Source organism: Diachasmimorpha longicaudata, chromosome 2 (genome assembly GCF_034640455.1).
Source record: "Diachasmimorpha longicaudata isolate KC_UGA_2023 chromosome 2, iyDiaLong2, whole genome shotgun sequence".
Taxonomy (NCBI): Eukaryota; Metazoa; Arthropoda; class Insecta; order Hymenoptera; family Braconidae; genus Diachasmimorpha; species Diachasmimorpha longicaudata.
In genome coordinates this window covers 11,335,904-11,354,971 of record NC_087226.1, presented here as the reverse complement: position 1 = coordinate 11,354,971, position 19,068 = coordinate 11,335,904, and the positions used below count along the sequence as shown (strand labels likewise).

The 19,068-nt window shown below is 38.3% G+C and overlaps 1 protein-coding gene across 6 annotated transcripts in view; it reads right to left on the bottom strand.

Moving 5' to 3' along the window:
• LOC135172146 (potassium voltage-gated channel protein Shal) overlaps positions 1–19,068 on the bottom strand; it is a 76,631-nt gene that overhangs the window by 19,283 nt on the left and 38,280 nt on the right. For 5 of the 6 annotated variants that reach the window (XM_064138447.1, XM_064138446.1, XM_064138453.1 and 2 more), the window contains exons 3-4: positions 10,355–10,540; positions 5,597–5,749 (exon numbers count right to left, since the gene is read on the bottom strand). In XM_064138447.1, coding sequence (XP_063994517.1) covers positions 5,597–5,749; positions 10,355–10,540 — 339 coding nt within the window. The remainder of the gene's footprint in view (positions 1–5,596; positions 5,750–10,354; positions 10,541–19,068) is intronic. The other variant, XM_064138455.1, reaches the window with a different exon arrangement.

Sequence of the window (19,068 nt, the reverse complement as noted above, 5' to 3'; positions counted from 1 at the left end):
CATATTTAAACCGTTGGAAAATAACTCACGCAAGTGTGCAGACGGTATGAAACACACTCCGAATTCTGTACATCGTTGAACGAAGACAGATGTAACACTTGAGACTGGGACACTAACATCCACGTGGTGTCCTTGAGGATGATAATGCTTATGATTTCCTAAAGATTGTCCAGCGAAGGGCCTTAGCGGTTCAGGGATCGAAGCTAATCATTAATTCAATAACATGTCCCCATAAAATAGTACAATTAATTAAAATTCTCTAATGTTCAGGGAGAGAGAAACAGTAACACTCCTGTTTTATTAAAGACAGTGTTTCACTTCTACTTACGACTTCGGGCTGATTATCCATAAGTATAGATTAGCCCCAGATTACGGCAGAATATTCCACGGATTTCGCTAAATATTCGTCATCCACGGATTATTTAGCGTGACAACGCCTACGGTTTACTGCACTCCGTAAAGTAAAAGTCATTAATAAAATACGAAGATTTTAAGGGCGGGGTCCGGAACTCTGATTTAGCGCGGTGATTAATGAGGGTTCTCGTGATGTGACGGGTGAGAATATGCTCGACTTTCTCGAGAAATCTCTGCACTTAATTTAGAGTCGTAATAATTTAGTGATTATGTCGGTAAAAACAGATGGGTAAATTTCAACTCAACACTTTTAGGGAAACATTCGGGAACCGAAGGGCGGTGGAGATTTTTTTTTAAGAATCTCGTGATAAAAATCTGACTGACTGTATGCACGAAGAAAATGGAAAAATGAAAATTACGTTGTTTTAGATAAATGTTGCTCCCATTTGCAACAACGTACTTGGAATTCATAGGAATATTTTGGCTGATGCCTCCATTAATTTATAAAATATTTCCAAAGTCGTAGACTGATCCTAAAATAAATTTCACTGAAGTACCGAGCGCTTTCACTCCCAAATTTCAATACCACGTGACACTGAAATCCCGAATTCATTACCGAAACCGAGGAATTTCTTTTTTCTCTGCAATTTGCATCCTTTAATTACTATTCAGCTCATTATACGTAATAATTTATGGCGAGAGTTGCGTCGCTCGCTAAAAGCATCCTATAACAATTCCATCATTGTTATTTGTATTTAATTAAGCGAGTTGATTCAAACGCTGCAAATTAATTACTACCCCTATGATTTAATGGAGAGACTAATAAATCCCGGTTCTCCCCTGTCATCAGCACATTTTGGTAATTAAGGCTCTATGATTTTTCGTTCCATCACTGGTGCGAGACTTTTACCCTAGACCTATTCTACGACGATATTAATAAATAATTCCTTAATCCTTTCGAGAAAGAAAATTCTCAAGTAATGTACTGACTATTTAATTCCTAATTTGATTATAATTATGATGGACTAATTTAGATATAAGACGTTTCACTCGTTGGAATGTATCAAGTACTCATTCACCTCATGCCCCTCATTTTTTTACCTCACGGCCGATCCGCAAGGCCACATTCATAAGACTAATTAAAAAAATCTTTCTTAATGAGACGTGATTGATAAGAAGAGTGAATATCGAATCAACAGGCGATAGAGAACGATCGAAATGATAGTTCAATTTTACTGAAGGTGTCGAGACACATTCTGCCCTGCTACGTACATTTTCAAATGTGATACTATCCTCTTCGCAAATCGGTTTTTCTCGTCGTTTTATCGATACATCATATGTCAGTGTAGCACCGAGTGAAAATTGCCTGGAAATTAGCCAAGAAAATTGATTCACAATTTTCGATGGCTGTTGATGGCTCTGATATTTTTTCATTCATGTTAAGGCTTAATTATTTTTCATAAGCCGATCTACTAACTGGAGTCATGCTCGAGTACAATAAAAAGTGGCTTCAAGGGACTAGTGGATTGTAGATTCTCTTTTGACTGTATGATTTCTATTCTAGTCCGGATTTTGCAAATTCATTCAATCTTTAATGAGTTCACGTGCCCGTCCATTTGATTTATATAACTAATTTATTTTTGTTTTTGTTATTCTTTACGGTAGATAACGATGATCGAACAGTGCATCACGTGACTTATCAACTTAGGCCTATAGCACAATCGACTGGGAGACGAACTTGCTATTTATCTGGCTTCATGACTCAGCCTATCGTTTTTACGATTCCTTTCTGTAGTGGAGTTGTGAAATGTGATAAATGAGATTCTCTAGTTTTGTTGGACATCCTTTTGTGTTTGTAAGGCGCAATTTTTTGAGAGAATTGTAGAGGACTCAGTTTCGTTAAAAAAAATTCTATGAGTCGGTCACCGTTTTATAGAGATTTTAAGGATTGTTATCGCATAATTTCTTACGTTTTCACATTTTCTTGATACAAAATTATATTCTCACATTTCCTCTAAAAATCCGCTACTGCCACATAAATCTCATATCCAATAGTACCAGAAAAATCAAATTATTACGTTTCATCACACCACATTGGATCAATTAATTTTACCATCTTAATCATTATTTTCTAGGCCCATTAAGACCTACATTCGCTATAGACTTAATTGAAACACCTTACTTTCTAATTTTTGAGTCTTTGTTTGTTCATCGTTTAATCGTTTTCATTCTTATAGTAGTTAGTTAATGTTGAAAGATCTAAGCGAAAGATATTCCAATGACTCAGTGAACAAAAAAAATCGATTCGATAGCTCAATATTTCGTCAATGGTCGATTGATTTGGCAATAATATATTTACATTATTTTCTTTCATGTTGCTTTAATTATGCGCCCCTTCTCTTCATATAGCACACGTTTAGGTCCCACTCGTTAATGAAAGAGAAAAATTAATGAATTCAAAGGCAAAGGGATTAGGAGTACCTTTATCCCTTGGAGATTTAATGAGGCCATTAAAGTTTCCTTACGGCCAGAAGGGAAAATTTCCTTTTATTTCATAACGCGATAGCTAATTACCATATTCACGGTTTTACAAGGGGAATTTTGATCTTGTAAGGGAGGAAAAAGTTTGTAACAGCCCGTGAACACTGAAATACCGAACATGAAAAATTAATTCTATGTAGCTTCCATGTCTAATAAAAATTAAAGAAGCACGAGGTGGGAAGAAGCTACGTTAAATCATAAAACAATTATTTACCAGTTCAGTGGGATAGAAAATGGAAGACAATCATGGAAACATTTACGAAACAATTTCGATCTCTATTGGAACAGTATCGAAGGGAGATAATAGCAAGGACGACAAAGATTTCTGAAAAGGACTGATAAGGCTCGAAGAGCAGAAAACTATGAATCAAAATTCCCATTGAAACATCACTGACTCGAACATCAAGAAGGTTCTTATCGATTTTCAAAAGCCCCTTGTATATGAAACAATACAGCACGCATCTGGAAACTGATACGATTCAGTCTACTCCAACCCCCAAACCAACATGATTGTCAACATTCGCACGATAAACCCCCTCACCCTCCCCCCTCCACAATTTATTTGTTTAATCGCGTCACAACTTGATTGCACGTTTGCATCTACTCACTGTTATCAGCGCTCCCATTTACTCCATATGTTTCTAACTGCATAAATTTGATTGAAGCCCGTGAATTTGTGCGACGATTGTGATTGACTCAGTGGAGATAATTTCGCAACCTGATGATCTGATGGAATTAATGCAAATTATATGAATAATTTATTATACTCGTTATGTACGGTTTTTTTTGGTTTTTTAGCTCTTTGAAGATAGAATAATTTATCGAAAATTTTGATTGGCATTGTCGACAATTTTCAATGTAGTAGTTCGTAGTTATGACTGGAAGAGCGCAATGAATACTTAAGAGATCAATTCAAATTTCTATCAAAAAATTTTTCCGCCAGCAATGTAAAAACATAAAAACCCGTGAAAAATAAATAATTATAATCATATCGTCCGAGATCCTTCAAAATCTCAATAAAGTAACCGATTAATCTTTGACATGCTCATGACGTACAACATTAAAAGCCACTGTCACTGCAGTGGAGTACCCCCTAGTGACTGCAACGTCCAATTAACCGCTGAAATCCCCCAATATTCATCGCCAAGCACTTTGCTCGATATCACCTACGAGAGTTGCGAAATAATAACATTTCCTAGCTAACGCGCTCCCCAAATGATGTACACTTGAGTCACCCCGCCACGAGTACCCACCAATGTAATATCCACCTACGGCTCCTGAAACCCTCTCTACAATGAAAACCCTCCACAGTCGTAGTATTAGAAAATAACAATAAATTTCTCACTGTGTTAAACTGCTCATGTAAAACCTGATATGTAGTGAGTCAACAAAATCATAATCATATTATCATAATTGGCACATTCGAGAGCAATTAATGTATTGTTGAATGATCCTTACACCAGGTATTATCGAATGATCATTGAGTGATGACTTAAGTAATCACCATTTTTCCCATTTCTGAGGCTTATTTTTTCATTCGAGATCTTCATTAATACTGTTCCATCGTACTTCTATTAAAAATAATTCACCCCACGATCTCACCATCTTCCAATTAACATTGATGATGAATGAATCACGATCATGATGGCATGATTCAGTTTTACGGACCGAAATTATTTGCATCATTCGACGAATGTATCGCGAGGTAGCTTCAAAAAAAAATAAAAGGAAATATATTTCATAGACAATTCTACTGATATTTCCCTGTATCTATTATATTACTTCTAAAGATATTTTTCATTTATTATCTAAGTCTCCCCTTACCCTATAATTTTGAAAAAATCTCGGATTTCTCAAAGGATATTTTTCCCAGAGGATTCCATGGTCTGCGAACAATATCTTGTGAATTTTTTCCTCCTTCACACGGAGAGAAATATTCGGTAAAAATTACGGAACTCGCATTTGACTCACCGATATCAACTTGGAAAATTTATGTGACAGTATCGTACAATGTACCACCATTATTTCACATCAGGATTGCGGAAGAGATACCCCCATTTTTATTGAATATTTTTCTTCGTGCAATAGCAATTTATTTTCAAAATAATTTGCTGCCTAAGTAGATTAATGCAAATAATTCCTCTCAAATTGCCAAATTTTTTCATCGTCATTATGAAACGCGATAAAATGTGCCTTAAATATAACGTTCATTGGTAAGAATTATCAATACCATTAATTAGAATGTTTTATCGCGTCAGTCATCGGCGAAATAATATATATCAATGGTAATAGTTTTAAATAATTAAATTGATGATTTTAAAAGGATAACTATCTCCCACAGACTTCCTAACGTATCTCTCCCTACACTCGCACTTTTACCCTGTCATTCTATCCTTAACGTACGATATATTAAACGGAGAACTATCGATTTATCATGAATGGCTTGTTAAGCGGGAGGGGAATACGAGTTGAACTGTTATTTTTATACTCGCGTCTCGTTATAAGGACTGGTTCCCGCGTCTGGATTTAATCGCCGCTTATCGCTATCACCGGGCACATTAAATGCAACACTGGGTACAGCTATTGGATCGGCAAAACGCGTTTGTCCCTGAAGTGCTTGAGATTGATGTGATTGGGTGGATGAGGACGGCGGGCCCTCGCTGATAGAGGTCCTAGATACGAGAATACGCCGACCGCGTACCTGATAACGCTGAGGATAACAACGACCGCAGCATGACTGCAGGAGTCCACCGCGTGATGCTGTACTGTGGGCTGGTGATGTCAGTGGTGATGGTGAACCTGGACGCTTTGGTGCTCCATTGTAGGGCACTTCCATCTCCACAAACTCACGGTCCTACAAAATATATTGGAATTTTAGTACTCGAGACGAAGGTTCTGATTAATTGCGGTGGATTTTTTTCATAATTCTTGGGAATTCATTGGTGAATGGAGGAGACGGAAAGGAGGATTCACTGGGAATTGACATAGCGAGGACTCATCCAAGGATTGAGGGATGTTTTCGCTTGTTCAGATCGGAAATTGTTAATGTGATTGTGAAATTAGTTGGTCCATGACACAGATGTGATTTGATGAGTGATGTTCATTGTGGGTTAATGATAGGCCCTTTGTCTTTGCAAACTCCAAATTTCCGATCTACTTGTTAATGGCAGAGAGAAAGTAATGGAATTGTCATGTCCGTGGTGATGGTGAGGCTGACACTTGCGCGCTCTATTGTAGAGCACTTTCATCTCTGCAAATTCACGGTCATATAAAATACATTCGGGTTTTAGTACTTGGAAGGACTGAATAATGCTGGAGTATGTTGTTCCATAATTCGCTGGAGCACATGTCGTAAATGAGGTAGATGGAGATGTGGATTCATTAGGAATTTTAGAAAATGGGTTTATGAAATAATTTTTTTTCTCACGCGAAAGGTTTCAACGGAGTTGTATCAGGGCTTGTTAAGGTCGTCATGAATAACAGTTGGGAATGTACGAATTTATGAATGAGAAATTTTTATTTAAGCGTCCAGAGTGACGTCATATCAGGGAAATAATTATATCTTCGTCGGACTCCCCCAGCACGACCTGACAGGCTCAACATCCGCCATTTCTCTCACAGGTTAACAGCCTAGAGCTTAACTGCCATGTTGTGACGTATCGGTCTTGGCCGCGTATGTTTCAGCCATCAACTTGTAGGCCATTATCAACTTTAATAAACCACTGAAACAGCAATTTTCAAAATGGAATCTCATGTTCATGGTCCATAGAATGAGTTGAGAGACCCATTTCCCTCGGATTAATATACATAAAAATCTGGAATTGGGCTACTTCTGTTACCAATTTTCATCTTGAAATTTGTTGAAGCGTTTTTCCATGTGTTTTTGATGCAAATACACTGGGAAATTTTAAAAAGTCATTCGGTTGAAGTGGATTTCGGAAAAACCTCAAGATCATGTTACCTAACGAGTTAGAGAATTGTCGTCACTGAACACGGATAACGCAAGGAATTCCTGTGAAAACTTGTTTCTAGTTTTCAAGTGGAAAAGCTATTCCAGGATTAGCTTTTCCACTTGAAGAGGGGGGCGAGGGGATGGCTGGTCGACCAAGGGGTGGCTGTGTCGAAGGAACGAAGGGAGTGGAGACGTCGAATGTGGTATTGCCAACGAGGTGAGACACTGAGGTCATTCCCAGGTTTTCCTGACCTCTATATATGACTAAACCACTTTGCCCGTGACCAACGTGTCCACAGGCACCATCAGGGTGATATTCACGGGAGATGGAACGATCCACCCGAGAAATACTAGCGGAGTCTCAGCTTTTCCCAGGGGTCTTACCACAAATAGGTCGATTTAATACTGTATTATGTCCCACTCTATTAACTAAATGTCAATAGATTTTTCCTGTTATTTATCGACGGAAAATTTATAGGTAGAGGCTCAGACAAAATCCTAGAAATATTGAGGAACTATTGCTGGAGAATTGACTCATCAGTTGCACTGCTACTCGTGGAAAAATTTTTTACACAATTTATAACATGATTTCAAACTCGAAGAGAACGTTTCATCATCTTGTAAGGAAGAACTTCATTCAGCAAATTTTCACAGTTAAATCCCAAGAACAACATAATTGGATTTTCCCTCTGATTCTCTTTCCCACTCCAATTCCATTTCCGCTCGTACATTGAAAATTACTTCAGCAACAGCTGCTCTCGAATTTCTCTTCACCTTTGAGTAGCAGCGGAAGACTTTCTAGAAACTTTTTCAAGGAGAAGATTGTCCGTGTTAACTACATCAATCCATTCAACGAGACCAATACTTCGCCATGAATTTGGACACCTGACGTTACTGCCATCACATTACATTTGAAAGTCCCTTCATCTACCGCAAACACGGCAGAACAGGCTGGCGTATGGTGGTGTTCGTTCGAGTCCAAATCGAACAACTTCTCCAGGAAACTTGCTCACCATGCCCAGAGGCACTCTACCTTCAACACCATCTTCGAATGAGGTGTGTGGGGGGCGGGAGGGAGAGGAGGACAGAGCACACTTTCCGCTCGACTCTGGCCCCATTGTACAGATGGCATTTAATGACCCAAATCTAGCCCCCAGAAACTCTCAACGACAGAGTTGGAAATGATGAGTATGAAGTTCGATGGCGGAATGGTGGTGCGTGTTCAAAGTTTCTTCAGCAAATAATGAGGAGTGTTTTTTTCAGCTGGAAGAATTTAGTTTTTATTTTATATCGGGTTTATGCAGAGGAAAAAAAGTCCAGTCTTCAGTACAGAAGGAAAAGTTCTATTTTTCACAGTATGTCACACATTTCAGGAATCTCTCCCTAATTCGTACCCGGAGAGTATTTTTTAGTGCTATTGCAAGCAACTGATGGGCTCGAAAAAATCTTATCATTAATTCTCGAACGCCAAATCCAATTTTGAGATAAATGTCACTAGATCGCAATAGGAAATTGTTGAATATCAATTCGTAGGTCCCAAACCTGGGGGTTCATGCATGTTCCAACGATATAAACCCCTAATAATTCCATTTGAACTGAAACATTGAACCTAAAACTGTTCACCGAATATTCAAGGGCTCTCAATACACATGATCCTCACCGTTGACGTGTGAAAATCCTCCCATTATTGTAACTGTTTCAACCGGAACGTCGCGAAAGTATCGAGGGAATTCAAAAACGTGCCTCGTGCCAAAATGGCATCGTTACCACCAGCCACCATCCCCATAGGACAATAAGAAAAGAATACATCGATTTCAATGCAGGTAGGAATGAGTGCTATTCACCCGAATAGAAAAATACAATCGATATTGCGCTGTATGAATTCCAAAGTCGCCTAGATCAATTTTTTTTACCTCTTTAGTTCCCTGTTCTCGTGTTATTTCCTACATTCTCTTATGATACGGATAAGTCGATGGGCAAATGGTATCCGCTTCGTGGAATCTGGATTGAACACACGAGGATAGGCTTGGAATTTTTATATTTTTCTTTCAAATAGAAATATTCGGATAACTCAGTCCTGATGGCCGCAATCGCACCATCAGCTCCAATCCATTCCATCAATTGAAAAGGGATTGAGGAGAGAAACGTAGCTAAAGGAACAACAGGATCAATCCTTTTATGAATTTACATAATTTTTCGGACTAATCCGAATAAGCGAAATAATAACCAGCCTCCATTTTTCCATAGAACCCATCCACGAAATCATATTTTAGAACCGATCGTATTCAGGAATTTCGTGACTAATTTACATTCGCTATGTTACCGAGGAACGAGCGTATATGCTACGCACAATGAAACTAAATTGATTATTTATTTCGCAAAATCCAAGACAAACGCTTGATCGATCCGGTGTGGATAGTGCTAGAGTGAAAAAATAAACTTGGCCCGTTGTTTTCGGCTCACCGGAAATTCCTCGGATTCCGTTCACAGGCTATAAACTGATGGTTATTATAGATAGGACTGATCTCTAGTAGAGACTATAAATGCTGTTAATTATTGCACCGGAAATATCAGAACGTCGCTCGTGAATTTCAGGAGTAATTCACATTTGCGTCATCGTAGTCGAGCAAAATGTTATGCATCGATTGTCAAATCCAATTTCATTACTCAGTATCGTGAGACTTCCCTTCGACGCACTTTAAAACCTTAATGATTGATTGGAAGAAAAAAGTACCTGAATAATGTCTCTAGATATTTGAACCATATAAAGAAGGTTTGAGATCTCGATATCATAATTAAGCGGATCCAGTAGGACCTCTTCCTGCCAGAATCAAATGTCCAACCAGAAAGAATCCTATGAAAATCAAAGAATTTTATCAAACTGGTCATCGCCACTACCATCTAGCTCCCACAATCAGCTTCCCCATGCGTAAACACTCCTAATGATCCATCAAACTTCGATCACACCACAAACAACGTCAGTGACACCCAGCAAACAACCATAACCCAGCAAGACAATACACGGCGTGGACAGCAAACTGGCCAGGACAATGTTCCTCAAATAATACATCGCTGCATGATACCCCGAAGCCACATTATCCGGGTTACCTCGGTATCAGCCAATCCCGAGGCAGGAAAACGAAATTACTGATGGCTACCTACACACTGGACCATTCCATTGTCCTTCTCTGTGACACCAAGAAGAGTGATAACAATCATGTCTTGCAATAACCATTCATTCACCAGAGGACACTTTAAATTGACTGCAGCAATGGCTTTTCCACTGACAGACATCGACTGTAATTAAACGTCTGTACAAACACAAGGACATTGTTTCCACCGAATTGTGATACAAAACATCAAGGTACATGAGTGTTTACTGTTTGTGCTACGGAAATTGTTGGGATAACTGGAGAAACTGGTACCATTCGGGGATACTTTGACTATGTGACAAAGGTAACAACCGCCTGCACAAAAGTTGGTAAAATAATTTACAACAATACTTACCGTTGTTTTCTCCAGACACCGGAGAAGATGATGATGCTGCAATTCGAATATGTCTTCCTCTTTGTAATCGTCTGTTGGCATTCCACTCTCCGCAGCTGCAATTCTCGCCTCTGCTGCTTTCTTTTTGCTGACAAAAGCTGCACCACTCGATGCTTTGGCGATTCTAATCCTCGCGAGTCGCGCTTTCTGAAAAATTAGAGACAAAAAATTCATGAGACATGTACAGTGGGGTTAGATAGAGTTCGATTGTGTGACACTGGAGTGATAGTAAACAACACGGACATCTGGTTTAAAATTCCAGAGTTCTGTGCTTTTATAACTGGTCGACTTAGTGAATGGAAATCAAACTTTCATAACGGATTTCATGAATTAATCTACTTGGGATAATAAAATTAGTAACAATTTCGCGCAATTGAGGATTTTTTTTTAATTTCATAACTTTAAGTTTTCTGACCATTTTCAGGATTTCCAGGCAACACTACGAGATGGTATGAATCGATCATTGTAAAGCTTCCATTCAGAAGCACGGGTTGATAACCGGAACCTTGACAAGGTCTAGATTATTCAGGATGTCAGGTTTCTGGACAATTTAGTATCCAGTTTAACGAGGAAGGAAGGTTAGTTTATCCATCGATAAACCAACAGTTTGTCCACGTCCTAAGGAAGGGGTCTGCAATCGAAATTGTCGTGGGCAGTTTTATCGGCTATAATTCTTGGTCATGGAGTAATTAACGTCGGCTGAAGTGGTGTTGGTATAAGTCACTAGAGATTTGCAAAGGCCTGTGTCATGTTGTCTAAACCGGGGGCAATTGAGTGTTCGGTAATTGAACAGAATGAAATTGGAGAGGTTGTACACGTTCAACAGTGCTTATTGCATCTTCAACTAGAATTAAACTTTCAAACAGTTAACGATTTGTCGTATTATCGAGCTAGTCTTTTCATTACCTTCGCCAATTCTAGTTAATGTACCGTAGCATGAAAAGGAATTGCTTCACGTCTTGGCACATCTAGGGTATTAAAAACTGTTTCAAAAAAATAAATCATGTGCTATTTCAGAATTATGACTCGAGGAGACCCTCTCGTCTGTACAAAATTTAGTAATTTTTGACTGCAGCCGCATGTCATCTAATAAACTATCTCAATCTCCAGATGATTAATTGATATCAACTTCACAAATAATTTATTCACCTTCCTCTCAACACCTGACTCTTAAATTATGATCAACCTGTTAACTTTTAATCGAATAAAACCTCCCAGTGATAAAACAGAAACAGTGAATTCGTAAAGTTCGGTGAATTCCTGAAATAATGATGGAATTACAATTTGCTATAACTGGTCTAGAGGTTTATGTAGTGTCCGAACTCAATAATTTAATTTTCACGTAGAAACTTACGAGTATATACTGTTTATGTAGTTATAGAGGATGAAACGAGAAGTGGTGGAGGGGTAGGGATCGGGTCCCGGGAGGGTATTTGAGCGTGAGAGGTTTAAAAGCGAAACTACCTATATGTATTAGCCTCCCAGGCACAAAATTTTCGAGCGACCTAGGAGGCCGTTTATTATTCGTCTGCGTCGTATACAACGGGGCGCTTACATACCTGCAACACCAGGGAATTGGAATAATATGCCGAAATACAAGACGAGAAATTCTCCAGTGCCCATTGCTCACCTTATCACCCAGGTCTGTTTTCTTTCCGTTTTTTTTAGATATCGTTTATTAGTTCATTCAATCAAATGATTTTCAAGCCAGCGAGTGGAGAAATCGAACGAATCGAGGGGACCAATCATATAGTTATTTCATAAATTAATTTTCGGTTGTTTGTGATTTAAAGTTTGTTCGACTTAGGAATTTTTCACATTCACTACTTCACCTGCGATAATGATCAACAGCGAATAAAATTCCATAATCACAACAACTAATACTGACTGTCGATTGGAGCCGGCTCTTCATTTTCATTTACTGAATTTATCTAGTCCATAAAATGGATTTTCTCGGATTGTAAACTGGGGTTGTAAGCGTATTTCATTGAGATATATCGAAGTTTAAAGTCATTCAATTGAGCAATTTGCTGAAGCATGCAGAAATACAGGATGTGCTGTGTAAACCCACTGTGGAAAACCTCTTAATCCGCTTGTTTACGTGGAATTTTCGTGCACATCGTTGGGTTATATCTGTGGTACAGTGTGTGCACCAACTGGCAAGAGCAAATAATCGAAATGCCCAGACCAGAGTCTTTACATATACACTGGTCTGGAGATTGTGATGCAATTGTTGGACATTAGATATATAATCATGGAGCAGGAACTGGACACTTATTACAGATACACAATCGTAAATTTGTAATTATGCAGAAATCTCCGGTACACATTCAATAACGCGACTATTATGAGCACTCCATTGAATTAATTAATCCAATGGTGCATTCGGGGAATTGAATGGTGATGTTCATTGTCGCGGATCTCGTTGCCAATTGTTATTAAAAATTTTAATGCGAGGATTTTCACTCGCATGTTGCAGATGTGCTTCTAAAAATTCACAAAAATCAGAATAAATTTTGCAAATTTTAGCCGAAATATACCGAATCATGAGATTCGTTATAAAAATGTTTTGTTCTGAGTAATTACTCATAAAATGCGCATCCAAATTTCCGAGGCCAGAATTAATGATCGTGATGCAAGAGAATGAAAAATTTGGCATTCAATAATACACTGAGCAAGAACAATAACCATTTTACAACAAAACGAGAAATATTTTCCGAAATTAAATAGATGATAATCACATAAAATAACGAAGTATAAAATCTCCGATTAATCAATTTCCTTTCACTGGACGATTAAAATGAGTGAATGAAAATATATGAAAAAATTTACTAGTGCCATCTGCTCAAATTTTCCAATAATGCCCATCAATTCCCACGAATTTCCCAATACGATTATACAAACCGATGCATATTATCCTACATTGTCATGCGCTGAATTTCCGGATACCGCGTGACTGAATACAAAATGATTGCATCAAGTGGATCATTTGTTACGCGGAAATGTACCGGAAACGAAATTATCCGACAAAGACCAGTCGCATGTCAGCATGAATTAACCGACACAAATTTTAGCAACATATTTACCACAATATTTTTTTCCATTATTTACATTTCACGGGCAGTGTATATGTTTCAACGAGGATGGAATTCGCTAGATTGGAATAGTGATTAAATGAGGGACGAAATGGGTCCGACATTAGTGGATATGGTCCCAGGTTGGAGCATTCAAATAGCCATTTTACGCTGGAGCACATCCCTCTGCCGTCTATTTTTCACCCCACTATTCCCTGAATAAGGCAATAAGCGATCGAGATCCATTGGGGCACATGCAATAATTATATGTATCCCTTATATCCATCTACGTACACCCAGCCTCTGACCCCCCTTCATGCCAATTAATTAGTGGGTAGGAGGGTAACAGGGAACGACAGGGGCGGGAGTTAAGCTCGCGCATAATAATCGGGGCGAAATAATGAGTCACGTCGCACTGGATTTCTCGTTACCAGCTGGCGCTTTGCCGAAATTATACCACAACAGTGGGTATTATTTTACCCTTTGTTGTATTATTGATCTTAAATTTATTGACAATTACGTTATTCAGTTGTTCGGAGCAATAAGGGGAATCGAATGATTTTTTTTTGGGAATTTTATGACGCTGTAAATTTCAAAAGCATTGGGGGCTCATTTTATTGTGCTGGGGAATATAATTTTCGGTTGAAATGAAACTGACGATGTGATGAAAAGTAGAAAAGTGATTGGAACAATGTTTCGCTGCGCATGAGCTTTTTAAAAATAGTGCAGTTCATTTTTTGTATCGAAAATATGTTCGGAATAAAAAATTTTTCAATCGAATCTCACAGTGAACAGCGTTTGGTGCCTTAGCCCTTCTCTCTAAAATTATTGATTACGGAAATAATTGAATTAATTCATGGAAACGTTCCGTCGGACCAAACTAAGACTTTACCCCTTACTCCAACAATCTCAGTACATGTTTATCAATAACCTACCACGACTCATTTATTACGACCTCGAAAATATTTTTCATCTACATTCTCTCCTCCAGAAAAGACCATTGTACACAACCCCAGACGGTATTTAAGATATCGACAATAAATTCTTCTCGGTTTCTCAAGCCAATCGCGAGTTTCCACTCGACTACCCCAACCATTCAATTCCCTCGTCCAAAGTTTCTCTGGAAAAATCCCATTACGCAGTGAAGTGTAACCAAGAAGAAAAATATCGTAAATATGTGCTCCAAAAGCTCCCCAATATTCGAATATAAAATAAATCTCCAGCTTTTGTTTATTTTTTCGGCTTTCGAGGGAATGTTAATTTATCGGTGACACAATGAAAATATTCAGGTAGTTTATCCAATGGTGACACAACACCGAGCAATTCATTGAGAAAAAACCCATGTGAGGGGGGGAAAAAAGTCCAAACGAAAGAGAATGGGACTAAAACCACAGAGACATTGGGTGATTTTTATTTTTTGCACCAGGGCCCCGGGGCAACTTTTCAACCACCACAAAGTGACTCGTGGCACGTTGAGAGTTGTTTCGTTACTGGGGGTGATATCGGGATTCTGGGTAGATAGAAATGTCGTAGAGGAGGACAACTCTGAATTCACTGAGTTCCAATGCGACAAACGACGAACGATTGTACTCAACTTTTTTCATTTTTATTTTGCACAAAGTATCGCAAACCCTCCCCCCTTATCCCTATCAGCTGAGGCGGGAACAAGTCTTGGACAAGATCAATATTTTTCGTAAAAGAGCAAGTGAAATACACTCGTAGAAAAATAGTTCTGAAGTTTGCAATAAAAAATATTAAAATTTTTAACCATCACTGAACCTACGATTGTTCTAGTCTCTGGAATTATTATTATAAAGATAATTTGACGAGACTCCTTGACTACCGATTAATGTTCGATAGTAAAAAGAAACATCCGGATGTTATCGTCATAAATTTCCACTGAGTTCTGTTTCTGACGATTCTGTATCTGTACTCCTTCAGGCCAAGCCCACGAAATGTGTTTTCATAATTAACATTTTAACGACAGTGTGAAGGATAAACGGCTTTCGAATTGCACGATTACTCGGTTTATTTTTCGAGTTATGTTTGATGACGAATTTGGACCACCTTCAAAGACTCGTATCCTGGGGAAAATTGAGTTGGATTTAGATGCTGTGAAAAGCTGGGGGATTACGAGAAAATCACGAGTACGTATTTATAATGTACTGATGGTTTCCAACTGCGTGGTTTAGAGAAGAAAAATAGAGCATGAATGGGAGATTTACGGGACGTGTGATAACGAGGAAACATAATCCACGTGTCAACAGGAATTGCGAGGAATTAACGAGTTTCCAGAGTAATCAAAGTGACCGTGACCGACATTTTTTCAAGTTGTCAATTTCGGGGATCAATGGAAACGTTGGGCGGGCTTCACAGGGAAAAAGTATCGTAGACTGAGCACGATTACTGAAAGGGAGGGTAACCGCGAGGGAAGTTACACATTTCGAGGGGTGAATAGAGAATTATCTTCACACTAAGGGAGATAGGGGAATTTTTAAAATTACGTTTGTTGTAGCAGTCAATTCACTCCTCAAAAAAGTTCATAATCAAAATTTTGCCATCTTCCTTAGACTTCCAGATATTCAGGAATAACTAATTAATTGTCTAATGTAATTTATTTCGTTCCACAACTCCGCTGGGGAATAAAAAATAATTAATATGGAATTTGGAAAAATTCCTTGTCCATCCGATTTTTTAAATAAAAATTTTTCACTCGAAAACACTTTGCCATCAAACTTTGGCAAATCCCATCTTATCTTGCATATGATTACGCACCTGGTAAATCGCGCATTATGAAATTCGTAATACTCTTTCCGCATTCACGAAGAATTGACCTATTCAACAATTGAAATTCTCAAGTCACAGAATTTTCCTCTGAATTTAAATTCCAGATGAAAATTTGAACATTTTCCATCCACCACAAGTCTATTCAAATAACTCTACCCGTTAAGCTCCTTTCCTCTAACGCATAGAGTGCCTAACTCTCTCCCACCGAATCTCGCGATTCCAATGGTGGGGATATCAAATGCAGATTCACGAGTCAACAGAATGGAGATTCATGGACTCGTGGGATTCGTAGGCAATTGAAGAATAGCCAGGCGTGAAATTCAGATTTACTCTCGGACGGATTATTTATTCCGTCGGAATGTCGGAATCGTAACTTTCGCAGAGAAGAAAAATTTGTCACAAAGTTTCAACTTCCTGGATTGTGGGAGTTTGTGGAAGACAGGAAGGTGTCGTATGTTTACGGGTTGTGAGGTTTAACTTCCACTTTATGATTCATTGTGACAATTTCCACTGAATAAATCCTCTTTTACATCTTGTTTGCCCCATCAAATTACTACAATTTGATGTAATTAATTGAACAGCCTAAAATCCATTGATTAAACACGACAAATAAAAATACATTTTTCTTCAAAATAAACTTGCACACTCGAACAAAGTACTTAGATATCCGCAAGTGATAAATTAAACTGTTAGAATTTCGAATAAACTCCTCTCCTTTACCGAGACTGTAAATATTTTCATATTGAATGACGGCAGGGAATTGAAACCTAGATTAATGAGTCGGGACATCAAAGTGGTGGAGTTGTAAACACTTCTCGGTGTCAAGGGAATGAGGCACCAAAATGCTGAAGAGAAGGCCAGTTGATCCTCACCGTAGCTTCTTCTCAGTCTTGTGGAGTTTAGCTGTAACGTGCACCAGCACTCTACCGTTTACATGGGAATCTCGTTAACCCTGTTTCCAACCCCTCTGATGTCGTGGCTTACTTGCAATGCTCTTCCCTCCAGTCTCCCTCCACCCCACCAACCCCAGCACCCACCAAATCCACAGGATATGACGAACAGGGAGCAGAAGAGATGGTAAATTGAACCTCCGTGCGACTCTACGTTTCGGCTTTCCTCTTCAAATCCCTTCGTCGTCTTTATTCCACTATATAATGGTATGTTGCTCTGCATTTGCAAGTTTTCCCTGTTCTGTTGTACGAGGAGATATTACGGATCTGGGAGGGATATGTCACTGGTATGTAGATTTTTTACGGAGAAAAATTCTTTTTTCTGGCGGAAGGCGCTGACCAGAAAAAAATTCCACTGATGGTACTGGAAAATTTAGTTGGTTAAATATCAATATTTTTCCGAGGTTGTGTAAAACTTTCCTCGAAATCCCCAGCAATTTTACCAATTTTCCGCGAGAGTTTATCTTAACAACTGAGAAAAACCTTTGTTCTCCATAAAACTTTGTTAAATTCAATCTCATCTGTTATAAAAATCAATTAAATCCTCATATACCTGATGGTTTCGTTGATAAGATTTATTCCTTAATTACGAATTCTCGTACGCCAAATGAAACTTGGAATGGACTTTCTTTTTTCTCTCCCCCATTTTCAAAAACTTTTTTCTTTATACTACTTCGAGCATATTCCAACCGTTTGAGAAAACTTTTCATCCTGTTCCCTGGAGGGTTGAGAGAGTTCTTCTATTGATTTTCGGGGCAGGAGCGTGAGTGTACACGGATGCCAATAAATTTCGAATTGTCTTTTTCTACTTCCCTATTTTGTAATTATTTTACTAACAGATGAGGTAAACAGGAAATTGGGATCAACTGTAGATGTGGAGGGAGGTAGGGAGGGAAAAGACAGTCGAGAAATATGAGGAGAGATGGAATTGCGATACCGGAGATATTTCAATATTCCAATCGCGAATCTACGACTCTACGTTGAATTGAATGGATAAAACAAGAATAAAAAGTTCCCAATGCCGAAGAGTCGTATTCGCTGCTTCATTCGAATTGCAAAATGAATGGGCAAAAAATAATAGAAATGGAAATAGTTCCAGTGTTAATATATCCACACGACAAAAAATCATCAGCAAAGCAGTCGTGAAACGAACTCAATTTTTAGCACTTCTTTATCGTTATCAGGAAAATAATTTAGCTCTTCTGATCCAGGGAAATTTCCTTCCACAATTATCCTTCATAGAGTAAGTTGTGCTGTGATTTTTCAGAATATTTTATAGGATTTCTCCCTCCACGTAGATAATTTTTATCAAACTTCTGCGACTAATGATAATGACTTAATGAATTCTCGATGGTTCTCAATTTTTCAGCCCTCAATTCAACTTCTAACAGAAAAAAAAAGCAAACTAAACGCCGGAAATGGAAAGGGACGGTCATCAGAGGCTTGAAAAATCGATGCCCATTACCACGTAATTTACATTGCAAATGGGAACGTATGGCCATACACACGTTAAACTCTCGAATGAACTAACAAAAAAAATGATCGACTGAAATATCATGCGATGCGTGGGAAACACTGAAAAAACATTGATCAACGTTCCCCAATCATTTATCTCTCTCTCTCCTGCGAGAGGAAAAATCAGTTTTTCGAGAGCTCACTCGGAAATAACGTCGGAAATTGCAGGACTACGATGTCATATAACGTGAAAAATCAATGACCAAATCAAGCTCCATTCTGACTTTCAATAGAACTAGAAAGTTTTTGTTTCATAGAAAGTAGGAATAAACAATGAATGATGTCGTGTTCACTGCATAGCAATAAATTCAATGCTCCGCAAATTCAAGATTTCTGCAGTCAATTTTTT